Source organism: Stereum hirsutum (assembly GCF_000264905.1).
Source record: "Stereum hirsutum FP-91666 SS1 unplaced genomic scaffold STEHIscaffold_1, whole genome shotgun sequence".
Taxonomy (NCBI): Eukaryota; Fungi; Basidiomycota; class Agaricomycetes; order Russulales; family Stereaceae; genus Stereum; species Stereum hirsutum.
The window spans coordinates 41,613-67,420 of record NW_006763131.1 but is presented as its reverse complement, the minus strand read 5'-3'; the positions used below and the strand labels follow the sequence as shown (position 1 = coordinate 67,420).

Below are 25,808 nucleotides of genomic sequence, written 5' to 3'. Positions count from 1 at the left end.
TGGACTCGTGAAAACAAGTCTTAACCCAATAGAAACCCGTTACGCTGGAGAACGGACGGGCACGACGCCGGGACGTGCTAAGTCGTCGCAGGGGGAGATTTTGACGATCTGAAGTGACTGAACAGCTTACTGCCTCTGATGTTCAGAGTCATACCTCTGTATGAATTGAATTTGTGCTTGTGTGCGACTACCATATCCTGCACGTAAGTAGAGGTGGCATGAGGAACATCGGCATTCAGTCGAACAGACAGAAGACAGATGCAGGCAGGTAAGGTAGAATAATTGTCAGGTGGCGCCTATGTTGAAGTCGAGAGCAATTCAAAAGCAAGATAAGAGAACAAGATCCTTGTAAAAACGACAAGAGCAATTCGAAAAGCAAGATAGCAGACCAAGGTCCTTGTGAAAGATGACGACAGAAACGATGAGATATGACAAGAAACGTGAACGAAAGCGTATGCCAGTGATGATGACTTGAATCCTGGCGGTTCTCAAAAAGCCCAGAAGGGAGGGGGAGGGAAGAGATAGGTAGTAAAGAATTGTGGACCAATTTCAGGTGGAAGTGGTGTCTTCGCAGAGACTACTTTGTGCGCTCTATTCGATGAGATCTTGGACATTAGCAACGGATATTGACAGAGAACAAGAGGGTGGAGAGGAGAACAGACGCACGAGTCGACTTCTGCTTCGCCTTCTTCGCTTTCTTTTTTGTCTTTGAAGCTCTCTTGGTAGCCTTCACAGCCTTCGCCGCCTTCTCCTGGTTCTTCTTCGTCTTTGGAGCTCTCTTGGTAGCCTTCGCTGCTTTCGCCGCCTTCTCCTGGTTCTTCTTCGTCGTTGAAGCTCTCTTGGTAGCCTTCGCCGCCTTCTCCTGGTTCTTCTTCACCTTTGAAGCTTTCCTCGCAGCCTTCGCAGCCTTAGCCACCTTCTCTTCGTTCTGCTTCGCCTTCGGCCTTGACCTTGATTTACGAGGCTTCTTTTTCGTGCTTTTCTTCACCTTCGTCACAGTCTTTGCTTTCGTACCGTTCTGCTCTTCCGTATCGTCCATGACCTCTAAGCCATTGATGCTACATGTTGAGCATCCAAGCATAATCTCCAACTTTTCTATCGCCACCGACGTCGCCGAGCCTTGTGACAGTCTCGTTCGGATATCTTCCTGCTTCTGTCTGCCACGAACGCGAACAAACGTTATGGTCTCTTCCTAGGTCGGTGCGGAAGAAGATACGTGCGCACCTCAATGTCCCGCATTCACCATAAGCGGCTCGCATCAAAGGCAGAAACGTTGGTCCAGCCCACTCTTTCAAGCCATCTTCGCCACTCTTCTCAACCAGCAGTGAGACAAACATCTCGAACGCGTCCGCCGAACTTTTCCCGTTGGAGTCCTCAACACCGTACACGCGCATGATAGCAGCGAAAGTCTTATTAGACACTAGAACTCCACGTATGTGCTACGACATTCCAAAGACACAGATGTGACTGACATTCAGAAGACAACTCTGCACTAAATATGAAATGACAAAACTGATACTCACCGAGTACAGTTCGCTAGATTCGTTCGGGTACAATCTCCAGAGCTCATTTGTGATGAACCACGACATCCAGGAATCGCCCTTGAACGCATGGGAGATTCTGTTCACCAATGTGATGTCGTTTACTTCCCGGACCTCGAGGTATTGACTAGGTAGAGGGAGCTGATACGTGCCAATGAGGGCAGTTATCTTCTTCTGGAGGTTAGCACGAGCTTCCGTCTGAGCGTCGGCCGACTTGCCAGGCATGACAATGAACTTGAGCGATACAGAATTGGCAGCAATGGCTTAATCAAGTAGGTTTCAAAGCATGTTACGCCAAAAAGGGGCGAAAGGTCAAGCCGTCAAGGTGCAAGCTAGCAAGAACGGCGAGTCGCGACTGTCTTGACCCACGAGCACGTGACCGCGTTCTCATCTGCCGCCACACCAATCGTGAGTGATGCGCAGACATAAAGACAATCCCCGAATAGTAACAGTACAAAAACAACCCAACGATACCACGGAGTCATCCCTCAACATACCCCCTCAAGTACCCCAACATACACTTACATTTCGAACGCTAAATGATCTATCAATTGGTCGCATAAAGCGCCCTAACATCCTCATAATCCGGCTGCTCATCCACATGATCCTCCAACAACCCATAATAAAACGTCGTATCCCTCCCATCCAACTCCCGCATCGTGAACCCATTCCCCCAATACCCGAACCGGTTGCCCGCGTAGCCGTATTCGTAGTCCCAGTCCTCCCAGCGTGGATTGGTGAGGAGCTCGATGAAGAGGATGCGGTTGCCGGGGAACATCACCGGTGCGACTGTGGTCGTCGTAATAAATGCATGGTAGGAATTAGCGTACTGAACTAGGCGAAAGGGAGAGAAGGAGAGATGGTGGAGGGATGGGAGACGTACCATCGGGCCCGGGTTTGAACCAACTACTGCATCGTCCTGCCCATGCTGTGCGCTTGAGATACAGCTCGCGATGCTCATTGAAGTCGTCCACCGCTTTCGGGTTGATCGTCATGGTGGTGATGTTCTCGGTTTGGATCTTGCGTAAGATCTGGAGGAAGCAGCGTGTATCTGTTGACAAACGCAAGTGCGTGAGCAATTAGAACAGGTATAAGAGGAGAGAATTTGTCGATGGAGTTGAGCGAAGGTACAAAGGAGCGAAGTGCTTACAGGCTTCGATCATTGGAGCGCCGGATCCGTGACCCGTTGGTCCATGAGGTCCGTAATACATGAAGTACTGCGAATGAAAAGGTCAGTACATCCCATCGTAGAATGACCCGACTTCACCGATAAAACTCACATTCGGGACGCCCTTGATCGCGATACTCATATACTACAACCGAACCAAGCACCTCATCAGCATCTCCCTCTCTTTCTTTGCATATTCATATCGAACCACAAACAAACAAAAAACTCACCGCATCAACAGGATACTCCCTCCACCTCTCCTGCACATTCACCCCATCCACCACAACCGGAAACCGTGGCCTAAAACTCGTATCAAACCCGGTCGCGCAGACGAAGATATCACATTCGTGTTCGATTCCTTCGGAGTCGATGAAGCCTTTGGGCGTGACGCGTTGGAGCATGCCGTTTGTGAAGGTGTGGACGTTCGGTTGGAGGAGGGCTTCGAGGTAGCCGTTTCCGGGGGTTGGACGACGGCTGGGGAGGTAGTTAGTTGGAGTATGGGAAAGGGAGCAGAGAGAGTTGACGTACCATCCGACGACAAATTTGGTGGGAACGATGGCGTCGATGAGACGCTGGTCTCCTCCTAGCCTTCGTCGCATGTCCGCATTCGCAAACTAGCCATCCATATGTATCAGTCAGGCAGTCACGACCAAACGTAAAGACAGATAAGAGAGATCGGGACGCACCTCGAGAGCAGCCTTTTGCTCCGCTGTGCCCTGTACAATGAACTTAAACCGCTGGTTGAGCTCCGACTCGATCATCTTGCGATACTTGAGCGAATGTTTCGGGTCCTCCGCGAATAATTTCTTTTGCTCGTCGGTATCTATGAACAGGTATCATAGCAATCGGCCATGAGAATTTGTACGATAGCAGGAACGATTGTGGCGAGAAAATGCGGACATCGTCGAACATCGAAGGAAGAGGCATGTTGCGACGTACATTGGAAGTTCTTCCCACCAGGTCCAGCATACTTCTGCGCGAACGCACTCGTGATCCACGTCGGGCTGCGAATCCAGTGGTAAATCTGCTTGACTTCGGGCTGGATGGTGGCAAGGAGTTGGATGCCGGAGGAGCCTGAGCCGACGACGGCGACTGTCTTTCCTGTATACCATAAAGCGTCAGAACGCGAGGACGAAGAGTGTAGAACAAAATAAAGAGAACGTACCTTTGTGGTCTAAATCTTTCGGCCAACGGGCGGTGTGGCATAGTGTGCCCTTGAAGTCGTGCAGACCTTTGATATCGGGCCACTTCCACGCGTTCAAAACGCCTAGTCTACCGTTACTCCGCGCACTTGACCACGGATCAAGAAGAAGGACCGTACCTCCAGCATTGATAAAGACGTCGCAATCGTCTTCGAATACCGTCTGATCTGCTCGTCGCACTTGTAACCGCCACCTGTGAGCTTGACCGTCCCATTCGGCTCGGATGACTTCGTGTTCAAGGTGGATGTACTTCAGGAGATCGAACCTTCCGCAACATTTTAGACGACCGAGATGGAAGAAAAGAGCGAGAAAGATACGCACTTTTCCGCGAGGCCCCTGTAGTACTTGTGTATCTCATCCGCCTCCGCATAGAACTCTGGCCAGTCCGGGTTCGGTGACCATGACCTATACCACATCGCCATCCGTCAGAGTAAGAACGAACAGGAAAGACTGAATTTGACGCACATCTGGTAGTTCACAGACGGAACATCACACCGACAGCCAGGATACTTGTTCCAGAACCACGTCCCACCGACGTCGTTGCCCATCTCGTAGATCGTGAGGTCGATACCTTGGCCTCTTTCCTGGACATCGTGAGCGAGAGAGATGCCAGAGATGCCAGCACCTATAGCGATGACTTTCAGTGGTTTCAACTGAGAACTCTGTCAGCATCGATTCCTTCGACATAAATAGAAAAGCTCTCACCGTTCCAAAGACCTGTTCTGGGATCTTGTATCCTCTCGCGTTCTCACTCGGCCAAAGAGGCGCATCGTAAGAAGTTGCTGAACCGTCTGGCATCGCGAGTAAAATGGAAAAAGTAGCAACAAGAAGTGGAGATAAGTGGTCGCGCTAAGTAGTCTACCCTTCTCTGCTCTCACTCACCGTAGACGGTCTTGCGCTGGGAATTTCGCAGCAAGCTGAGGGCGTGGTCGGGCCACAAACAACCTCCTTCTGGATAGACGGGAAGAGCTCCGGCAAATCCCCGTCGGGAAGGATCCGTCCGTCAAGCCGTCCGCCTCCGTGAGTTCTCTCTTTGAACCGAACGCTCGTCTCACTGTTGCTTGCCTGCGTCGCTTGGGTCGTGCAACCGCGATAGGAGTTATCGAACATGCTGCTGCTACTCCTAAAATGCAGATATACTCGGTTGGCCTGGGGAGGAGACTTGATGTTCGAACTCGAACACTCTGGATATGTCCGAAACAGATGGCTTTTCGGTGGCCATCGTAGGTGCTGGGATCTCTGGTCTTGCTTCGGCCTTCAACATCCTGAGGACAGCCAGACGCGTCGGGAAAGAAGTCAGGATCGTCTTGTATGATAGGAATCCGACTCCGGGTGGTACTTGGTCTTCTTCTTCGTGCGTTGTTTCTTTAAACGACGATTTGAAGTGAATATTGATACGTAGATTTGTAGGGTGTACGATGGCCTCATCACGAATAATTCCTGGACGCAGATGCTGCTCGACGATGACGGAGCAGCAGAGGCCATGTTTCGTGGAGATCCCTCTCTCGGTGCTGGGCCGGGTGGTTTTCGTACGCCACGTCCTCTCATCTCACTACGATCGCCTTCTAACCTCATTTCATACAGGGGCAACCGTTCGTGCATACTATGTTAACTTGTCTTTCATAAGTCTAATGTATCGCACAGGGAGAAGGCATGATCCATGTTATGGAGCACGCTGCTCGACAAGTAACATCTCTCGGCGCCGAACTACGCACGCTCTGCAACATCACCTCCGCTACGCAACCATCCGGCCCTGGTTCAGGCTGGGACATCACCGCTGCCACACTCCCATCCCCATCTACTCCCAACACTTCATCTACCCCAGCCTTCAAATCGGATACATCTACAGATCACTACGACAAACTCATAATCGCTACCGGATCCTTCTCCGATGCCGCTGTCCCCTCCTTCGCACGACCGTTCTTACTTCCACCGCGCGCAACACTTGCCCAGGAAGCTTTCGAGTTCGACGATGATACGCCGTTCGCGATACATACGTCCCATCTGAGTGAGCCGGTTGTCCAAAGAGCGTTGATGGGGAAGAAGAGGAAGGTTATCGTTGTTGGAGCGAGTAAGAGCGCGTTGGACGCGTCGGAGAGGTTGGCATTGGTGAGTCTTCCCTTTTTCCCATACCATTCGCTGTGTATGGAACCATTCAATCAACGTCGGTGCCTTTGCTCTGGTCATTTAGCATGACTACGACGTCACGCTCGTTCTCCGGAATCCTCCATACCTCGCCCCACCGGCTGCTAAGCATCCCAAGACGGGCGAACCAGCGGACGCGGCTGGTGCTGTCGGTACACGCGTATGTATCTACCCTCTTTTAGATGTTTTATTTTCACCGATATCCACAACCCAACAGCTCAAAACCTCAACGATCCCATACTTTCCCGACCCCGTCCACGCCTCTACCTCTTCTTGGTTCTCGTTCCGATTCTCGAACCCATCATCGTACTACACCGGCGGCCCCATCTCATCTCTCTTTCGCTACGTTGTCCATTCAACCTTCCTCGGAAGTTTTATCCACAAACGACTGATCAACGCGGCTACAAAAGTTTTCGAGAGTTGGGGTGGATGGACGGTGGAGGAGAGTAAGATGGCTGATATGAAGCCGAGAGTTGATTTGATGTGGAGCGAATCGTGAGTTTTGTTTTCTCTTCTCTTCGTCTGTCGTCGTCTTGCAGCTGTGTTCGGGTTTCTGAGGCTAATTCACTGGTTTGGATTTTCGTGTGGCGCAATGCGGTGTGGCGTACGTACGTATAGATCGCTCTTCCCCGGCCCAGCATCCTTTCCCGCACTCGTCCAATCGGGCAAACTCAAACTCGTCAAGGGAACAGTTATCGACATGACGCAAACCTCAACCTCCTCTTCCACCACTTCATCTACATCCGCATCGCCGTACACGCTCACCATCGACTCCACCAAACCTGAGCCACTCAGTCTCACCGCCGATATCGTCATTTTCGGCACAGGCTGGCGCACGGGCTCGTACCCATTTCTGTCTCCTTCGTTGGTCGAGGAACTCGGACTACCGTTTACTTATCAACTTGACATCGACTCCGATGGGTTACCGGAACGAGAGAAGACTTTCGCGAAGCTGGACGATGAGAGCTTGAAGGCGCTGTTGAGGGACCAGAGGACGTTGAGGGAGATACCGGAGGTTTGGCAGAGGCCGGGGTATGCTGCGAGAGAGGCTGGGAAGGATAACGTCGCGGTGTCGGTTCAGGTGAATGGGATTGCGAACGGGAAGGGGAAGGTGAGAGAAGAGGTGGCGCCGTATAGGCTTTATAGACTTATGGTGCCGACGAGCCATTTGGAGCCGAGGGACGTCGTTGTGGCTGGTATGTTTTCTTCCCTTCCATCCCTGGTGCTTTTTTGATGTCGTTAATTGACGAGGACTGGTACGAGTTTAGGCGTACCGACGTGCAAAGCGAACCACGTGTTGTTCCTCGTTCAGGCGCACTGGTACGTCGTCCTGTCGCTTTCTCACTTCTGCCACACCCATATCCTTCGTAGTATATGTACTAACGGCATTCTAATAGGATCGCAGACTACTTCTTCTCACTCCTCCCAACTCCACTTCCTTCGCCCGAGATGGCGAATAAGGAGATAAGTATGCATGCCGTCTGGAGCAGACGGCTCTTCGGACCAGGTAAGCATCTTCTTTCCCTCTCTCCTCCATGGCTAACTAATCTTTTCGGGACTTTGAATGTTTAGCGAACGGAAAGCTGGGACAATGGCTCGGCGCGCTCTGGATAGAACATTGCGGGAGACTATGTCGTGGTTCGTACATTCTCATTCTCCGTCTCTTTCGTTCTCATACTGATCCTATTGGTGGAATGTAGATATGGGAGTACCGGACGATGGACAAGGTTTGACGGGCGTGGTGACGAGCGGGTCGTATAGACTGGAGGAGAAGAGGAGGTTGAGGGATGAGAGGAGACGTTGATAGGAAAGGATCAACGCGAGCTGACTTTGTTTCTTCTCATTTTGATTTGGGAATACTGTCCGACGAATAATTGAACAACGGGAGCGGAAATGTGAACGGGTCAGTATGTGGCGAATGTGGCGTTGCGTTGCCGGATCGGCAACTGCCGCCAACGCACAGTGGGAATCGATATTCTTGGGGTGCAGCCTGGTGCAGCGTGCTTTTGGGTTCGTCGTTGTTCTCACCTTCAGCGTCGGGTTTATTTTGATTCATCGCTCTTTCATCCTGGAGCACGGTGTAGTCAGACGCTCGCTGCTTGTACAACTCTCCAGGGTGAAAAGCCTCTGTGCCTCGTTCACCGACTCCGTCGGCATTTCCTCCCTGGTTTCGTTGCGATGAGTTCAGCTCCGTCTACCTAGGCCGAGTGTAAAGACGCGGTCGCGTTGCTCGTATATTCGTTGATGGACGAGATCAATGCGGCTAAGTGAACGGGTTTCCGTCATGCCTCGTTGCTACGAACGCTGTTTCGCACAGCCCATAAACACTACCGGCGACTCCGTTGGAGGATCGACAGGCAGCACTATCGCCGTGCAATTTTGCTCTGACGAGAAATAACGTTGAACGCCGTTGGCCAGATCGCTTCTTCTGGTACCGTTCACTTCTGCGGCCGCCGAAAAGATTTTTGGCCTATGGGTCTTTTTCCGTAATGGTTTGAGGACTGAATTGTTTTGTGAACCATTGGCTCGGGGAAAAGAGCGGGCGTAGAGCGTCGGCCTCACTTGGTCCCCGCAAAACTCCTCGTCTGCGACAACCTGCGACGCTGGCGCAACTACGGTAGGGCTGCACTCGGATCTCCCGATACGGTAGGCAGAATTATCTCATTGATCCACGAGGGGTGCCGGGCGCATAACGTCAGGGGCTAGGTCAAGGCCGCTCTAAGCGAGAGACATGTTGCTTTTGCTCACACATGACACGCAGACTCACTTGGTTGGTTTGCAGGAAGGGAGTTCGTGCTTGAACTCTGACATGGATGTTTCTGGGACTGAAGGCTTTTCAGTGGCCATCGTAGGAGCTGGGATCGCTGGGCTTTCCTCGGCTTTGCATATCCTCAAAACCGCGAGACGCGTCGGGAGGGACGCCAAAGTTGTGTTGTACGACAGGAATCCGGGTCCAGGCGGTACTTGGTCCTCTGCTTCGTGAGCGGTTTCTTTGAATGATGAGTCGAAGCCATCCTTGAAGTGGAATCTGGTAGTGCGTACGACGGTCTCATCACTAACAACTCCTGGACGCAAATGGTGCTTGATGACGACGGGGTCGCCGAAGCCGTGTTGCGTGAAGATCCCTCTCTTCGTGCAGGTCCTGGCGGGTTTCGTACGCCATATTCCACCTTCTCTCTATCAATCGTCGTCTAACCTCATTTCGTAGGTGCAACCGTTCGTACATCTATCCTCCTCGCGTGGTCTAATATACCCTTATTGTGGTACAACGACGCAGGGTAAAGGCATGATCTACGTCATGGAGCACGCAGCTCGACAGATAACAGCTCTTGGCGCCGAAATACACTACCTTCGCGACGTTACCACCGTTGCCCAACCTGCCGGCCCTGGCTCACGATGGGATGTCACCTCCACCACACTCCCACCGCCATCTACTCCGAATTTCACCTCCGAGGCGTCGACTGAACACTACGATAAACTCATTATCGCTACCGGTTGCTTCTCCGATCCCGTCGTCCCATCCTTCGCGATTCCGTTCGTACTTCCGCCACGCGCCACAATCGCACAAGAGACCTTCAAGTTAGACGAGGATGCCCCGTTCGCGATACATACCTCACACCTGAGTGAGCCGGGTATTCAGAGAGCAGTTATGGGGAAGAAGAGGACGATCGTGGTTGTCGGGGGGAGTAAGAGTGCACTAGACACGTCGGAGAGGCTAGCGTTAGTGAGTGTTCCTCTTCGTTCGTGCATATGGCGTGGTGAGGACCCGCGCGTTGACGAAAGGGTACTTTTTCTGTTCGTGTAGCATGGTCATGACGTCACGCTCGTTCTGCGAAATCCCCCGTACCTCGCCCCGCCGACTGCTAAACATCCGAAGACGGGAAAGCCAGCAGACGCGGCCGGTACAGTTGGCACACGCGTTCGTCTCCACTTCCTTCTTCCTTCCTTCTCTACTTTCAACATTCATGATCCCACAGCTCAAAACCTCGACAAACCCCTACTTCCCCGACCCCGTTCACACCTCATCAACCGCCTCTTGGTTCTCATTCCTGTTCTCGAACCCGGCGTCCTACTACACCGGTGGCCCTATCGCCTCTCTCTTCCGATACGTCCTCCACTCCACCTTCCTCGGAGGTTTCATACTCAGGAGAACACTTGCGGCGACTACGATAGTATTCGAGAACTGGGGTGAGTGGTTGCGGGAAGGGAGTAAGATGAGAGACATGAGGCCGAATGTTGATTTGATGTGGAGTGAATCGTAGGTCTCCACTTTGCTTACTTGTCTTATTTGATCTGATACGGTGTGATGCACATTATTTCAGGACGCGTTTCCCGGGAACAGCGTCTTTCCGCGAGCTCGTCCAATCCGGCAAAATCAAGCTCATTAAAGGAACAGTTGTTGACATGGCCCAACTCTCGACCCTTCCTTCCACTACGCCCTCGGCATCACTATCCAAGTATACTCTCACTATCGACCGCCCCACTAAACCCGAACCACTAACTCTAGCTGCTGATATCGTCATCTTCGGGACTGGCTGGCGCACAGGATCGTATCCGTTTCTTTCGCGTTCGTTGGCCGAGGAGCTTGGGTTGCCGTTTGCTTTTCATGTCGACGTCGATTCCGACTCGGATCCCGGCCACGATGATACGAATGGGCTGCCGGAACGGGAGAAGATATTCGCGAAGTTGGACGACGAGAGTTTGAAGTCGTTGTTGAGAGACCAGAGGACGCTAAGGGAGATACCGGAGGTCTGGAAGAGGCCGGGGTATGCCGCGAGGGATTCTGGGAAGGGTAATGTCACACTCAACGTGATTGCGAACGGGAATGAGAGTAAGGAGAGAGAAGAAGTAGCGCCTTACAGGCTCTATAGGCTCATGGTGCCGACGACACATTTAGAGGCAAGAGATATCGTTGTGGCTGGTACGTCTCTTCTCTCATCGACAAGTTCTATGATTAGACGCAGTTGGTCGATGAGGGCTGACGCGTGAGTGTAGGTGTACCAGCGTGTAAAGCAAACCATGTATTGTCCCTCGTTCAAGCACACTGGTACATCGTCCTCTCTCTTTCCTTTCACAATTCTTATGTCCCCCCTCTTTTGACATAATATATTCGCTAACAATACTCCTACAGGATTGCAGACTACTTCTACTATCTTCTCCCTAGCCCGCTACCCTCGCCCGAGATAGCCAACAAGGAGATAAGCATGCATACCGTTTGGAGCAGACGACTATTCGGACCTGGTTAGTACCCTTTCCTCTTTCCTTCTGTTCTGCGACTCATATTCCTGTTTCATTCATGTGGTGGCTATCCTCCATTTCCGATTTTTTTGAATGTGTAGCGAGCGCAAAGATGGGACAATGGCTCGGTGCGCTCTGGATCGAATATTGTGGAAGACTGTGTCGTGGTTCGTACTTTCTACTTGACTATCTCTTCGGTGCTTATATTGAGCATCTCCCCGGAGTGTAGATATGGGAGTATCGGATGATGGGGAAGGCTTGACGGGTGTGGTAACGAGCGGGTCGTATAGATTGGAGGAAAAGCGGAGATGGAGGGATGAAAGAAGACTCAGGTAGGGAAGGGCAAATTTGTCCTGGCTGTCGTGTTTTGGCTTTGCTGAGTATCTAAGTATTATAAGTACATTGTTGAATATCACGTTCACCGACGAGCAATTGAACGAGACAAGGACGAGACGGGAAGCTTAGAGTGTGGCGGGTGTGGCGTCACGCTATCGGCGCTTCAATATGGAAATTGGATTTTTGGCGCGCTTCGCTTATGGAGCTGTCCTTGTTCTCCTCCAGTCCTCACCGGTATATCTTCGCCCTTCTCTCCTGAAGCTTCCTACCGACATGCCTAGTACTCACGCGCTCGCCCCGTTATTCAATTTATCTGAATCCCAAGGCTTCTACAGCGATCCCGTCGGTCTTTCCTGATGTGGATCTGCCCTGTTTATGAACCTAGCCAGGACATGCGCACGGGTAGCGGTGCTCGTACAATCGTGATTGGACGGTTCCACTGAATCTAATTGAATGCATCTCCGTCGTACCTCATTGCTGCGCCCGCTGGGATACCAAGTGTACCGGCGACCTCACCAGAGACTCAACCAACCACCCTATCCGTGCAGAGATATCCTTACGAGAGGCGCTAGTGAAAGCCGTCGAGTTCACGGACTGGCGTTTCAGCCTCACAAGACGGATCAGAGAGGCGGCGATCACGAGCGGTTTCTGCCAAGAGCGATGGATGGGGCTCGAAGATCGTCGGTCGTATGCAAAGAGGTAAGTTCATCGAATTTCGAGTCGCCGGAGCCGTTCTGGCTCTCTTATAAGCTGATATGCAGCTCATCGATATTTCCCCATCGTCGATTCGTTCAGTCGACATGACTCGTTCAGTTCCACCCGTATCGCGTCCACTCCCTTCTCGCCGAGTCCCCATGGCTGCGTCCGTCAAGGAGCAGAAATATCGGCACGTCCGTGCCACACTATGCCGCGTCATACGTGTTCCCACTTTTCCCATCCAACTTCCTCACCTCAGGGAGAAATCTTGGTCCAATATTGTCGTCAACGTCTCCGCCCGGAAGCATCACGCGGATCCAGACTATTACATCGAGCAACAGGACCTTGGAATCACCGGTGATGTCCAAGAGGGAGCGAGTATGCTGAAAACTGCCCTCCTCGGGGTTCTTCGCCACACCTTCCCCCAGAGAAATGCTGAACTCCACAATGTACGCAACGACAGCTCTTCCTCCTTTGACTTGTCTTTCTCACTCAGACCGGTTCCGTGGTCTTAAGTTACTACTTTCCGTAGTTAACTGCGAGGCCGTCATGACGGCTATCATGGACGCGTTGATAGGAAACATGTCATCCGAAGACGATGGTACGTCCCTCTCAAGTTTGCTGAATACCAATTTCAAATGTGTGAGTCCTTTTTCACGGCCTCGTTCAGGTGAACCAGTATGTCTCGGCAAAAATGCAGCGGTTGATGCGTTCAGACTGTTGTATCGGTCTTGCCATTTGGAAACCGGTCACGCGGCGGCGAACGACTGGGCACTCGAGACGTTCGAGCCGTTGTTCAAGATCGCGAAGGATACGTGGGAGGCAGGGTCGTCGGCGTCGTCGGAGAAACTATCCAGGTGGGTTAGCTTTACAATCGTTTACTTACTCTTTCGTGCCTGTTCCGAGACTGATGCACCTGTAAAGAAATACCTCTGAGGTCGCCCCTGCACGAACTCGTCCGCACATCCTTCGTGAACAACAGGCCCGCGACCGGTTACTGCTCATATCGAAGCGGAGGAACGAGATCCTCGCTAATGAGCTCCCTAAGGACAAGAAGCGTAAGAGTGAGGTCACTTCGTTCTTTTCATCTAGTAAAATATTTTCTGACCTTCGTGACTTTCCTGATTCAGGGAAGAACAAGTCCAAGTTCATGCGAGCGACGCCCACTCCGGCTCCTGTGGCACCTGCCCCTGGATATCCCGAGGTGACGGTAGTGGCCACTACAGTTGGCCATGACTACCGTATCGACTATCTTCGCACATGCACGTGTCTTCCTCCAGTTCCTTGGTGTTAGCATCTAGCATCTGTTTACATCTCCTCTCTGGTGACGTTTCTGGTGCCCTGAATTGAGTAGTTACTAAGGTTATGTTTGGGTTATGTGCCGGGGCACCTTTCGAGTGGTAAAGGTCTCGAAGCATGCTTCTTCCGTTGGTCCTGTTGTCTCTTTGTCGCTTCCAAACATTTGTTCTCACATTAGCATCGCTTCATCCAAAAGTATATAGTCTGCACTTGCTCGATTCATGATGTAGCGCCACATGATTGTGGCCCGTGTTTGGCTTCGTTTGGTCGTCGTTGTCGTCATCGCCACGAAATCTGCAAAAAACGCGTCGTTCCTTGACCGTTCACCGCGTCTTCGTTGTTCGATAGCCCTTGTTGAACACAGAGAGTTTCTGTTACATTCTTTATCTTCATTCTACTGCCTGGGTGTTCTATCGCTGAGCGGGCCGACAACACTGGGTCCCTCGTCACCGTCAGCGGTCGATCCCCTCGCCGTCAGCACATCCGTCTGCAACCCATCCTTCGTACTGGTCTCTGAACTAGCTCTTCTTCCAGTCTGATTGAAATTGCAGATTTGAGCCCTGTATACCCCTCTCGACCTTTGATAGCCATCATGGAGCTCTCGATAGACGACATCCTCCGGATGCCGCGTGAAAGTGCGGGGCCTCTTCTCGAAAGAATGATCAACAAGTCTAAACACGTTCGGAACGTAAGCTCATCTCGGAATCTTGACCGTGCTGCGCGGCGATCTTGATGTCGTGAAGGTTTACCTCTGACGAAGGAACAATCTGATCTACTCATCGTAGGAGAACCTAACTCTTGCGGCTCAAGTTCGTACGCTCGAAGCAGATAAAGCTGCACTTGAGGAGCGGTTGGAAAGTCTTATGGGAATGAAAACTGAAGAATTGCCGTCCATGAACTTCGGCTTTGTCTACAGAGACCACGAGGTATTGTTGATCATTTCTCGCAGGCGTGATATACTGATCGTTGACGATGCCGCGATCGTAGGAACTTGTGCAAACGCTGCAAGACCAGGTATAGTTCTCAGACATATACATATTGGGTACTGCCTAGTTCGGTGGAATGCAGTGCAACTGATATGTTCTTATTTCCTTTAGGAGCAGAAGATCGCGGAGCTTCAATCCGAAAACGTCAAGGCCAAGGAGAAGCTCAAGTTCAGGAAAGACGAGATCAAGGTCCGTGTTTTCGTATTGGTTTATGACAGTCACAATTGTATCAACAATTCTCATAATGTCTATCACGGGCAATCATCTTGTCAGCGTTTGACTGACTTGTACGAGAGAACGCATACCGAAGACGACTCACAGGCGAACCAAGGTGATCGGGTAGGCGCTCAATATGATCTCGTCAAACCGCAGATAGCTCATTTCGCGGGATTTCCAATCACAGGAGAGTCGCCCGGAGTCCTATGAGAAGGATTTAGGCACTGAGAACGCAAAGCGTGACGAAGTAAGACGTCACACGACTCTGCTCGCGAGCAAGTCCTAATATTGTCGCTCACGATTCCTGACAAGCCCAGAGCGATCTTGTTCTTGAGCGGCATAAATCGGAACATCTGCAGACCCTGCTTTCAGCACGGGAAAGGGAGATTAATAGATTGAGATCGCCAACTATACCGGGTACTTTTTCTCCAACTCCACCTCTTTCTCTGATGGCTTCCCTGACCCTAGTCTTCTAGTGAGAAGGTTGCATGATCCAATGGCCTTTCTGAAAAAGGAAAATTGCTTCCCTATATCGCATCCTACGGTACACGAGTTAAAGCCTCTCTCAGTGGATTGGGCTCGTGTCCGACCAAAGGTTTGTCCATTCTCGAGTATGCGAACGCGCTCTGCACTCATTCAATCCATTACTTCTCAGCTGCCTGAAGCTCTGTACTGCACTCTCACCCAACATCAATAAGTAGACCCCGGTCCTAACGAAGCTCTTTGACAGGTGCACAAGCCAGATATACACGGCTGCTCGCCATGGCATCGTACTTAAGGCTCCGCAAGACATTTCAAGCGCGCTCCTCATCTCCCCACACCAAACTATCACTCCCGAGCCCGTCAGACGGTTTAATTGTCATGTTCCTTTCAAAACAGGGGATGTCTTCGATCTAGTATTTGAGGTCTTAAATGATAACCAGGAATATAGGTGGTACTACGCAGGCCGATACAAGTGTATGTTTTTTTCCGTGATGCCTCTGAAATATGTCTCGAGTGCAATGCCAAAGGTGAAACAGATATATTGTTGCTACGTGCAATGCTTACATCGTACCCCTCAGCATATACGCCCATACCTTCGCGAGCAGATATTCGGATCACTGGATACGCAGCCACGGACGCTTCGAAAATTCATCCACAACATTTTCGACTCCGGTGTACTCGAAGTACACTGTTTCGGTATCCACAGGGTCGGTTACGACTCAGCGCTAAGTAGCGCACTCCATGCCTCGGCTACCTCGTGGATGCCTCTTCCCGAGACGCTTGCACAAAATGTCTCGGTTCTCAAGGATGACAGGGATAGGAAGCGTAAAAGAAGCAGTCTGGACGCTGAAGGCGCCCATGACACTGGCGAAGAACCTAAACGGAGGGGGCAGGGCGATTTCAGTTGGGTCTTTGGAGATAAACGTTGATTGGTAGTGAAGATGAGCTGTTGTTTGTTGGTCTTACTCTTGTAGTGCGTGGTCGGGCCACTGTCCTCTGCTATCGACCGCGCCCTCTTCCGCGCTCACGCCTTCTGCAGCACACGGACGACAGGACTAGGACCCGCCGCTTTTCGTTACTTGTATGAAGTGCCTCAAACGGTACACCGTTGGCCCTTTTCAATATAAGTACGTATACTTCATGGGGTCCCCATATTTTGATATTTTCCTATATATACATACTACACGTGTGATCTGTGCCCATTCTCCTTGGTCGCTCAGACCTCTATTGTAGCTTTGAGGAAGACGAGCCCGCCCACACTTCTCGACTCTTGGTCCCTCTAACTCTATCTCTTCACTGTTCAGGCTGTTTCCGTGTGGCGGAAAATGATGTGGCGAGCGGCGACGGCCCGGTTCAATTTGTAACACTCGATATCGCCACGGGCAAGCCACGGGCTTCCGTTAGCTGCCTATCTTCATCCCTGAACACGAACGAGCCTACTGAACGAGCACGCATACAACAGTAGGTCTTACATGAATCAACAGGCGTCTTCCAGCCAGGAGGCACTTCACCCGGTTCAAGCACCAGGGCCAAAGCCAAGGACTAGGACCTGGCGTGCATGCGAGATCTGCAGGAAGAGAAAGGTAGGTCCGCCCCTCACGAGCGTCTCATCACCTTCTGAACAAGTGTCGATTTGTAGATCAAGTGTGATGGGCAGGTAAGCCATACGTGACAGCGGTAAGCATCTATAATGTTAATGAGTCTGACGTATTACAGGATCCGTGTGCTTTCTGCATGACCAGTGGCAAGCAGTGTAGCTGTAAGTTCTCTCTTGGATCGTGGTGGAGGAGTTAATAACGGATGATCACACTTTAGTCAAAGAAACGAACGACAATGCGTCCGGAAGTCGTCAGTAAGTGCATAGCACGGCGCGCAGATGATCGTACACGGTGTCACGTCCGAACTTGCACCATCTTCCAGGCTTACCTCGAATTTGGAGACCCGTTTGCATCACCTGGAACAACTCTTCACCCCAATGGCCAAAGCTTTCGACCAATGGGCAAAGAATACCGATGATGGATTACCGTAGGCTTTTGCCTTCCGTGACGACGTGATCATCGCGGCTCACCTATGAAATCCAGATTCAGATCGTCCCTACCGGATAACTTAGATCTTCTGGTGCCACAATCTCTTCCAGAGGGACCGAAGAAGTCGTCATTTTCAGGCAACGGAATACTACCGCCATTGTACAAACCATCTACCGCCATCCAAGCTATCGTAGATCAGCCCGTCGCAATCTCTGAACCTCAGCGAGTGGAAGAACCCAGACATGCGTCATCACCCCTGATATCGTCCATATCTGCCGGGACGCGTTCCTCTCAAGATGAACCAGAGCATGAGCGAGAACGTATATCGGATCGTCTCGCTCATCTCGCAAAGGACTCACTAGGAAACTTGAGGTATCTGTAGATATCGAAATATCCAGATGTCTGTTACTGAGTCTCAACTAGATTCATCGGAGGAGCGTCGTCTCTGGTACTGGTGGAGGCTCTTCAGTCTCTTCAGACGCCGTCATCTCCGAATGGCTCTCCCGACTCCGCTGCATCTGACAAGGTCGGAAAAAGCGCAGAAAACCTGTATGGATCTCTGCAATACATAAAGTTACCCAACACTGATTTAATCTTCGGTTTGAATACCAGCGATCTTCCGTTCTTTCGACCGAACATGCACTTCAGGCGCTTCGATGTCCTGTAAGCGTCACTCGATTTCGATACCTTTGTGTGTGGCTCATACCTCATCGAGTAGACCACGGCCGGAGGAGACCATCTATCCGCCCGCCGACGTTGCAGACAAGCTGGCAAGTTGCAAGCGCTCCGCGCTCGTGTATTTGTGCTAATCTCCTATTCAATGAAAGATCGAAAAGTACTTTTCTGATATTCACCACACCTTCCCCATTCTACACAAGCAATCGTAAGTAGACTTCGCAGGGCCATGCACTACGCAACTTGGATGCTGACATTAACATCTAGGTTCGTGAAGAAGTACGTAGATGTCATGCACAGTTTGCATGCAGGGAAACCATCATCAGATCATGCGTTTCTGTCATCGCTGTTTGCGGTCTTTGCTTGCGCAGAAAGCCTGAACTCGAAGGTATCTGCCAAGCCAAGTACGGAGCAGGAAACTGGCTGGAAATGGACTGCTCCTTCTGAATACGCTGGGCTTGAGTGAGCATCTTGTCAGCTCTTCGCTACGTATAGGCGGTCTGACTGTATAGGAAGATTTTATGAACGTAGCATGGTTTTGTTCTGGATGGGAAGCAGATCGATGTGTCCAGAGAAGTAAGTGTGTTTCTGCTTCGCTTATTACATTGCCTCACAGGTTATTCTATAGTGTTCAAGGACTGGCGCTGTTGGCGATATGCTGTGCTGGGTGGAATAGTGCGTCCTATATCCATACACCTTCCTGTGTCTCGTAAGGCGTACGCTCACACTCTTCCCAGCATTATCACAGAGTTGGGTACTAGCCGGTCAAGCGTACGTTTACTTATCTCTTCTGGTCGTCCCGACTACTTATATATACCAGTATCCGTGCAGCACAGGACCTTGGTCTTCATGTATGTACGACAACGATGTTACCTTGGTTCTGCGTCCATGATGTTCCTATGTAGCGCTCGCCTCGACGACTGTCGCTGTCTGGACTGGAGAAGGAAATTCGTCGACGGATATGGTGGTGCGTCTATGGTCTGGACAGGTAAGTCCACTCTGACGATTCCCTGCACGGCTGTTCATTTATTGCTGTAAAGAGTTCTTTCAATAGCTCTCGGACGACCGGCCGGTACATATGATGACGACAGCGATGTCGAGTACCGTGAGTTATCTGTTGCGTTCAATGCTATTGACACATCTTCTCAATGGTGCCTCCATGATAGCCGCTGAAGTAGATGACGAAGATGTCGAGAAGTATTGCGAAGGCGTGATCGCAACTAGCGAAACGTCATATATGTGTGGCTTTGTTGCGTACGTTCACATTCCGCGGTAATGATCTACTTGAGCTTGGGTCTCGGGAGTTGATACTGGTTTGCTACAGACTACTGAAGATCTACGTCGTGGCTGGCAAGATCGTCAGGACAGCGCACTCGCTCAAGCTTCTCGCTGAGATTGATGCCACAGGTAGACAAGTTCCGGAGCTCCTGCAAAGTCTCGACGGCCTCTTGGAGGACTGGGTGGAATCCCTTCCACCTAACATCAAGTTCGCGGCGAACAATGTAGATGACCCGAAAATGCTCACACTGTGTCTGATTGCTTTCTTCATGTATTATTCGGCAACAATTAATTTGCGTGAGTTCCGTTCAATGTTTCCTCCACTTCTGATATCGTCACGCTGAGTGTGTTTATCCGTTTTAGATCGACCGTTTATCTCTAATCCTCGAGATACGTCTGGGCGTATGAACATGCCTTCTCTGCTGCGATGCGTGAACGCTGCGAAAAGTTGCATCCGTATTGGAGACATGGTCAAGAGCGTAAGTAACATACTCTACCGCTGCTGGCGTTACCCCTAACATCGAGGCTATTAGACATTACCGACGTCCCATCATCTCGCCTACGCCGTGCAGCAGATATGTATCTCAGGTGTTATTTTGCTGAGGTGTATACCTCACGTCACAGATGCAGAGCTAGTCGCCGCCATTATCACGGATGCTGAGAAGTGTCGAACCTTGCTCGAGGACATGCAAGATATCTGGCCTGGCGCGAAGCGGTGTAGAGACATCGTATCTGATCTCCTGAGGGTTGTCAAAGCCAAACGGGGCGAAATTACTCCTCCAAGCTTGTCTGAGGAACAAGTCGCGAGGTGAGTTTTCTCCTCGAATTCCGCAGCGACTATGGATTGACACTGCAATAGCGCCAGCAATGATTACCTGCCTCCAAAACAACAGGTTCAGCGGAGTTCGGTCAAACGCAAGTCGGACAGCGACCCTCGGCCTCATAAACCACGCATATGGGTTGACCATCCAGCCGAAACTATGACCGAGAGCCACCCAAACATCTTAGGTCCTGGCCCTTCCTCCTCAAACCTGTCATTTCTCAACAACGTACTATCCACATCCCACCCCATCTCCGACCTCCGAACCTCTCCCCTCACACCATCCAGCCCTCTCATCGCTCCATCAACGTCCCCACCGCCGGCCGCAGTCTCGTTATCCATGCCACCTCCCACAGTCTTCGATTTCGATCTATCATCGTTTGATACTACTGCTCCGTTCTCGGGGTACGACTTTTTAGGCGACGACCTGTCCGCTTTGTTGGGAGTGTTGATGGACCAGGGAAGTATGGCGCCGCAGACGCCGGGGACGTATGATCAGAACGCGCAGTTGCTTTGGGGGGCTTGGGAGTCAGGACCAAAGGATCATGGGGAGGGAGATGGAGGTGATCCAGCGTCGATGTCGTAAGGATTAGGAAGGAACGAGATATGCTTATTTTTATGGGTTATTCGGTGTTTCATGGGCTGCTCTTCAGGTACTCGCACACAGACGTCCATTTGATCTGATGTGGCCGTTGCATGTTTTTGCTTGAGATGACGGATCGTATAGGGGTGGTATGAGGAAAGGCTCGCTGGAGCTTCTTCGCTAACAGCGACAAATCCAATAACAAACAACCTAGGTGCAGATCGAAAGATGTATAGGAAGGGAAACTCGACCAGCCGTGAACTAACCCTACTGTAGTCGATATCCTCGAAGTGTGGTGAACGATCCGTTGCGTCGGCTCTGTTCACAGGATGTGTGAGTACTCAGATAAGCATATAGGTGAAAGAGCACGGGCTGAGGAAAGAAGAGACTGACACCTCCTTCACGTCTCAATCTTGCGAGATCACCTCATGCGTGAGCGCGTCTCTTCGCCCGTTGATCTGCGTATAAACAATCTTGAGCCAGATCGTGCAGACAATGCCCATGACGGCGAGAGCGAGGGTGATATCTGAATATAAAACATGAGATGAATCGTGGTCAGTGTTCTGAATTCAGAAGTTGAAGAATGAAACGGCGCATATGCGTGTCGAGGAACGAGTTGGGGAGTGCGGGGGAGAAGAAGAGAGTCTGAAAGCCTGGGACATACTGTATCCGGTGTGGCATGCTGGCGATTCACAAAGTAATGAGAACGCTAAGGTTCCCGATGCCCATGAGCCTGCCCATCGAGAAACCAATCAGACGCAAGACACCTAGCGAAGGAGAGAACGATAGGACTGAAAAGCGAGAAGGAGGAGGAGTGTACCTTCGTGTACCCGATCGCTTTATCCGCACACCACGAAATACTATTATATATAGGACCGTACGACACGAGAACGAGCAAGCTATTTCGTGTCGCAAGTTGGACACCGTCGATCACTGAAGCCTTCATAAGGCCGAGAGTGTGTAGCCGGCAGCGAGAAACATTCCGGATTTGATGATAGCCGAGGAAGATGGGAGCGACTTGAAAGCTATGGTAGGTTCGGAGTGTGCATAAAAGAGGGGCATCGAAGCCGGTGTTGATGGCTGGGAGAAACCCGATAAGAAAGAATATTTGGACAGAGGCGAGATGGTGGGACGCACTCAGCGAGGTGAGTCATGGCAGAATACCAAGAGAGCGTCATGGCCGACATATACCACTTTTTAATTCTGAGCGGTATTCAACCTACGTAGAAGACATTGAAGCAGGAAAGAGTGGCGTTGTATTGCGCATCGCTCGTCACCGGAATGGTCGTGAGTAGACCAGCGACCTTTGTATTTTCAGCGTCTGTGCAAAGGGAAGTCAACCATCAACCATGACTGTAGTCGTTAAAAAACAGCAACTTATTTCCTCTGTCGAGGAAGGAGAGTAGATTGTGAAGCAGCGGAAAGAGTGCATGAGGCGATACTGTAAATTGATGTGGCGCGCCATGTCAGTCTCAGGATTCATTGGGACTCGATGGGTGGTAAAAATACTCGCATCCACTTGCAAAAAAAAATTCGGAGCGCAGGTCTAGTGTATGTACCTCGCGTTCAGAATCTGCAGTCGAGTTGTTAGAGGTTGAAAGTCAGGGGCGGCCTCAGGGGTTGATCGCCACATCAACTAGGATCAACGCGACGCGACGCGTCGACCACGTGACCAATTGCCTGTATTCGCGCGGCGCGCGCCAATGCGGTAAACGAAGTCGTGTGCCGCGTTCAGCTTTGCTTCTCTTTCCCTTACCACCATCGTCTCCTCTTCCCCATCCTATAGTCCCATCGCTATGTCTTCCCCTCCATCCTCGTCATATCCACAATTCCCTCGATATTTTCCTACAAAAGAGGAAAGGGCGCTGATGTCTCCGTCTTCATCCGCAGGATCCTCTCCAGCTGGGTCACCCATTCATCTGCCTGCCGACTCTTCACCTTTATCATCTCCGGGCCTGGAGTCCAATGACTTTGACTTTGAAAGCGACGCCAGACCGCCTTGGAAACCGTTATTTGAACATCCATATGCTGGGTCCACAAATTCGACAAGGCCGCCGCCCATGTACGAGAAGAAGCCTCCGCGAGTCCTCTCTGAGAACGAGATCGAGAACTACGACGATCCCTGGGCTGCACCAGCCGTGGATATGCCGCTTGGGAATCCTTGGAGAGTTCCAATGGTGCCGCGTAGTGTGCCTACGCCGGAGGAGTTGACGCGAGAACAGCAGGAGCATCAGTTGTGGGCGGAGACGATTAACAGTGCGGTCGATGAAGCTAAGGGCATAGTTGATCTTGCGTGCGTCCAATTCCCTATTTATTTTGAGGTCTGAAAGCTCACATATGTCACTTTGGATAGTCATCGTAATCTTACTCTCATATCCCCGACGATTCGCGACCTCGCCCACCTCATCATCATGCCTGCCCCTGTACCACCAATATCTACTACCCCCGACAGTCCTTCATCGCGCGACTTCATACGCACTCAAACGGACCCTGCATCCGCAGCGCAACGGTCTCGGGCTCTCTTCGCTACCCGTCAGCCGCATCTTCATACCCAGAACGACGCGAACGATCCCGGAGGATTGAGACTCTTTCTCGCTCAGAACCAGATCGTCCGTCTGCCCCGAGAGCTTTTCGACCTGACGAATTTGACCGTTTTGTCTATCCGTACGTGTCTTACGTGCTTGTATGTATCCCTTCGCAGATCTAAGTCTAACAACGTCGTATTCAACCATCGTCTCATAGGCAATAACCTCATCGAACGTATCCCACCACAAATCTGCCAGCTCGTTGCTCTCCGTGAGCTCAACATCTCGTCGAACCGTCTTAGATTCCTTCCAGCCGAGATGGCGTCTATGCCCTCGCTCCAGAACCTATCCATTACCGGCAACCCTTGGCTCCCCGAACCGACACCTCCACCCCCAGCATCCACTTCTTCGCCATCCTCGTCCATATCTGCTCCAGGCTCGTCCTCTGACACCTCAGGGCTAAGCCCTGCCCAGAACGCGACAGACGTACGCGGCGTCGTGGAACTACCTCGCTCTATAGCTGGCGAGACGATCACCCTGCTCGAAACACGTGTCCAATCCCTCTTTGAGCTCAGCTATCGATATCTGAACTCGCCCGCCCCTTCAACCGCGACAACTAGCACGCGTTCCCTTACAGCCACATCTTCATCACCTACCGTTCTGCCTTCATCGGCCCCGCCTTTCCTCGTAACCAACATAACACCGAAAAAGATTCGTCCCACATCCAACGACGTGGTATCGCCCTCTCCCCTCAAGAAATTCAAACGCTCCTTCACTCGGACGCCTACCAACCTGACCACCATCGCCAGCCCTCCCCTCCCCGCTGAAGGCTCTCCTAACGTCCTTCGTGCTTTGCGAGGTTGTGGCGCGGATATCGTGGCGAAGAGTATTCCGAGTCGGGGGGATGGGAAGGAGGTGAATGGATATGTCGACGGAGAGGATATGAACGACGAATGGGCGTTGAAGAGATGTCCTAACCCGTCGCATCGGGTCCGTGTGGCCCCCGCCCGAGAGGGCGATGCGGGTACGAGCGGTGAGACTGGAAAGGGAGAGGAGGAGTGGTCGAAAGAAGGGGAGGAATGGTCATGGGTGTACGAGGGTCCGCCGTTCTTGCATCCCGCGGAGGAGAGGTTTGTTTGGGTGGAGAAGATCGCTGGGCATAAGGTCGGGGAAAAGTCTGGACGGGTGCCGTTGTTGTGGAGGGGTTGTTCGCACGGGTGCTTGGATTTCTTGGCCGGGAAAGTAGACGAAGTTGGAGCCTCGGGTGCAATGGAGGTCGGGGGAGGAGCAGCGCTCGTAGCGGCGGGGGCGAATGTGGCTCCGGCGATCTAGTGAGTAGTTGATCGATGTTTCGAAGGTGCGTGTGCTCTGTTTCTGCAACCGCTATCTCGTTGGCTAACTTCGTCGGCGTTTTTCCTCGCTTATAGGATACTGTATATAACCTTTTCTTGAGCGACTCGCATCAGCGTGTCTCATGCCCACTCCACAACTCATTCTGTGTATTATCACCGTCAACGACGTCCCCACTTTCTTGTCCACGAGTACTCGGCCCCCTCCATTGTACATTCCCCATTCTCGCTCCATGTCAACTATCCGTCCAGTCATCGTCCTCATTTCTTGTCAATGTACAGTGTCCTGCGCGCACAGCCGCCCATGCTCACATCCTCCGTCTAGTACGCAGTCGCCGTCTCCGGTTCGATTTGACCGGTTCCATCTTTTCTTCTCTTCTCTGCATGTACAAAGTTTGGTTTGTAGTTTGGCTTTGTTTTAGCGTTCTCGCGTTTGGCGTGCGCGGAGCGTGTCCTTTGCGTGAGTGGTGTCGGGCCTCGTTATCGACTTTTGATCGATATCATTGACTTCGACACGCACACGCTATACTCAATTGTAGGCATGGAGTTGTATCAGAGCATCCTATCACCTTCCAGTCGGACGCACACAGGTTTGCTGCCAGTGCGAAAGCAGTCCTTAAGTCTTACAAGCCGAAATGGTTCGGGTGTTCTATGGCGAGTATCAAGTACAACAAGTTTGACGGAAACTATGCCTGAAAATGCTGAACGTGTAGGTAAAAGGTCTCTGGACCAAAACGGTTGAATGATATAGGGACAGGTTGTCCGAAGAAAAGAATAACAAAAGGGCCTAACTGGGAATTGAACCCAGGACCACCTCCAAATCAAGATATCAAAGATATCCGGGTTGTAAAGCCCGAAGGAGGTATCATGCTACTAGACCATTAGGCCTTAATTAAACCATTATGTTGTGCTGTCCATCTCGTATTTCAGTGTGATAGGTACTGGAACCAGAAGTATCCTCCCTGTCATCTTGAGGTCGTAAAAATTCAGAGCAGGGTGGTGGGTGCTTTTACTTTTGGGAGTGGCACTTCGTGGCCTTTCTTGACTATTGAGTGACTTACTGATGTTACAGGCCTCGGTTGGCCACGGTTTCGTCTTGAAACACTCCATGTGCGCAACATCCACAGGCCACTTTACATGGAACATCCATGTTCATCCAAGAAATCAGAAGTGTAAGTAAAAATACGGGTAAGTGGATAAAGTAAGAACATAGCAATCATGGTCAGGCGATCTCAAGCGGT

The 25,808-nt window shown here is 51.3% G+C and overlaps 8 protein-coding genes and 1 non-coding gene across 9 annotated transcripts; 6 read left to right on the top strand and 3 right to left on the bottom strand.

Annotated features, from left to right (window-relative positions):
• Positions 1 to 613: 613 nt before the first annotated feature.
• STEHIDRAFT_151077 (uncharacterized protein) lies at positions 614 to 1,766 on the bottom strand (the record flags this gene model as incomplete). Its single annotated transcript, XM_007298322.1, has 3 exons — positions 614 to 1,157; positions 1,225 to 1,439; positions 1,524 to 1,766. 3 exons carry the CDS (start codon positions 1,764 to 1,766, stop codon positions 614 to 616), a joined length of 1,002 nt encoding a protein of 333 aa, XP_007298384.1.
• Positions 1,767 to 2,017: 251 nt separating this feature from the next.
• On the bottom strand, positions 2,018 to 4,775 carry STEHIDRAFT_88361 (FAD/NAD-P-binding domain-containing protein). The gene is made up of 13 exons (XM_007298149.1): positions 4,617 to 4,775; positions 4,377 to 4,564; positions 4,233 to 4,316; positions 4,031 to 4,176; positions 3,875 to 3,976; positions 3,649 to 3,810; positions 3,396 to 3,532; positions 3,238 to 3,323; positions 2,940 to 3,183; positions 2,822 to 2,854; positions 2,692 to 2,758; positions 2,425 to 2,592; positions 2,018 to 2,330 (listed from the first exon to the last, which is right to left on the bottom strand). The coding sequence occupies exons 1-13, from the start codon at positions 4,707 to 4,709 to the stop codon at positions 2,089 to 2,091; spliced, it is 1,752 nt and encodes a 583-aa protein (XP_007298211.1). The 5' UTR covers positions 4,710 to 4,775; the 3' UTR covers positions 2,018 to 2,088.
• A 326-nt stretch (positions 4,776 to 5,101) lies between these two features.
• STEHIDRAFT_164202 (FAD/NAD-P-binding domain-containing protein) lies at positions 5,102 to 7,957 on the top strand (the record flags this gene model as incomplete). Its single annotated transcript, XM_007298321.1, has 11 exons — positions 5,102 to 5,265; positions 5,322 to 5,440; positions 5,496 to 5,503; positions 5,556 to 6,020; positions 6,103 to 6,216; positions 6,274 to 6,551; positions 6,675 to 7,252; positions 7,325 to 7,376; positions 7,454 to 7,563; positions 7,629 to 7,694; positions 7,757 to 7,957. 11 exons carry the CDS (start codon positions 5,102 to 5,104, stop codon positions 7,858 to 7,860), a joined length of 2,058 nt encoding a protein of 685 aa, XP_007298383.1. The 3' UTR covers positions 7,861 to 7,957.
• Positions 7,958 to 9,131: 1,174 nt separating this feature from the next.
• Positions 9,132 to 10,702, top strand: STEHIDRAFT_126709 (uncharacterized protein; the record flags this gene model as incomplete). The annotated part of the gene is made up of 6 exons (XM_007298320.1): positions 9,132 to 9,210; positions 9,341 to 9,780; positions 9,862 to 9,975; positions 10,034 to 10,314; positions 10,379 to 10,513; positions 10,603 to 10,702. The coding sequence occupies 6 exons, from the start codon at positions 9,132 to 9,134 to the stop codon at positions 10,700 to 10,702; spliced, it is 1,149 nt and encodes a 382-aa protein (XP_007298382.1).
• Positions 10,703 to 12,430: 1,728 nt separating this feature from the next.
• STEHIDRAFT_126708 (uncharacterized protein) lies at positions 12,431 to 13,620 on the top strand (the record flags this gene model as incomplete). Its single annotated transcript, XM_007298319.1, has 5 exons — positions 12,431 to 12,775; positions 12,843 to 12,927; positions 12,997 to 13,183; positions 13,251 to 13,390; positions 13,457 to 13,620. The coding sequence occupies 5 exons, from the start codon at positions 12,431 to 12,433 to the stop codon at positions 13,618 to 13,620; spliced, it is 921 nt and encodes a 306-aa protein (XP_007298381.1).
• Positions 13,621 to 14,063: 443 nt separating this feature from the next.
• Positions 14,064 to 16,451, top strand: STEHIDRAFT_116876 (uncharacterized protein). Its single transcript, XM_007298318.1, has 11 exons — positions 14,064 to 14,313; positions 14,411 to 14,551; positions 14,613 to 14,639; positions 14,723 to 14,800; positions 14,885 to 14,950; positions 15,015 to 15,074; positions 15,145 to 15,244; positions 15,304 to 15,422; positions 15,483 to 15,496; positions 15,558 to 15,837; positions 15,889 to 16,451. The coding sequence occupies exons 1-11, from the start codon at positions 14,218 to 14,220 to the stop codon at positions 16,237 to 16,239; spliced, it is 1,332 nt and encodes a 443-aa protein (XP_007298380.1). The 5' UTR covers positions 14,064 to 14,217; the 3' UTR covers positions 16,240 to 16,451.
• Positions 16,452 to 16,782: 331 nt separating this feature from the next.
• On the top strand, positions 16,783 to 20,696 carry STEHIDRAFT_106439 (uncharacterized protein; the record flags this gene model as incomplete). The annotated part of the gene is made up of 21 exons (XM_007298317.1): positions 16,783 to 16,893; positions 16,950 to 16,967; positions 17,027 to 17,069; positions 17,126 to 17,162; positions 17,231 to 17,335; positions 17,398 to 17,709; positions 17,761 to 18,000; positions 18,280 to 18,291; positions 18,313 to 18,474; positions 18,571 to 18,588; positions 18,629 to 18,687; positions 18,750 to 18,783; positions 18,833 to 18,863; positions 18,918 to 19,000; positions 19,053 to 19,117; positions 19,179 to 19,266; positions 19,337 to 19,587; positions 19,654 to 19,769; positions 19,824 to 19,869; positions 19,915 to 20,098; positions 20,150 to 20,696. The coding sequence occupies 21 exons, from the start codon at positions 16,783 to 16,785 to the stop codon at positions 20,694 to 20,696; spliced, it is 2,562 nt and encodes an 853-aa protein (XP_007298379.1).
• A 1,865-nt stretch (positions 20,697 to 22,561) lies between these two features.
• STEHIDRAFT_126706 (uncharacterized protein) lies at positions 22,562 to 24,550 on the top strand (the record flags this gene model as incomplete). Its single annotated transcript, XM_007298316.1, has 3 exons — positions 22,562 to 22,986; positions 23,047 to 23,357; positions 23,436 to 24,550. The coding sequence occupies 3 exons, from the start codon at positions 22,562 to 22,564 to the stop codon at positions 24,548 to 24,550; spliced, it is 1,851 nt and encodes a 616-aa protein (XP_007298378.1).
• An 800-nt stretch (positions 24,551 to 25,350) lies between these two features.
• Positions 25,351 to 25,455, bottom strand: STEHIDRAFT_t1. The gene has a single exon. It is a non-coding gene; the product is annotated as a tRNA-Pro (tRNA).
• Positions 25,456 to 25,808: the final 353 nt, after the last annotated feature.

Bases quoted from the DNA above. Each gene is read 5' to 3' on its own strand.
- STEHIDRAFT_88361 (XM_007298149.1), bottom strand. From the start codon at position 4,709: ATGCCAGACGGTTCAGCAACTTCTTACGATGCGCCTCTTTGGCCGAGT. The intron at 3,324-3,395 runs GTGCGTCCCGAT...ATGGATGGCTAG, and splicing joins AGCAAAAGGCTGCTCTCGAG to TTTGCGAATGCGGACATGCG. The intron at 3,184-3,237 runs GTACGTCAACTC...CTACCTCCCCAG, and splicing joins ACCAAATTTGTCGTCGGATG to CCGTCGTCCAACCCCCGGAA.
- STEHIDRAFT_116876 (XM_007298318.1), top strand. From the start codon at position 14,218: ATGGAGCTCTCGATAGACGACATCCTCCGGATGCCGCGTGAAAGTGCG. The intron at 14,801-14,884 runs GTCCGTGTTTTC...TCATCTTGTCAG, and splicing joins TCAGGAAAGACGAGATCAAG to CGTTTGACTGACTTGTACGA. The intron at 15,838-15,888 runs GTGAAACAGATA...CGTACCCCTCAG, and splicing joins TCTCGAGTGCAATGCCAAAG to CATATACGCCCATACCTTCG.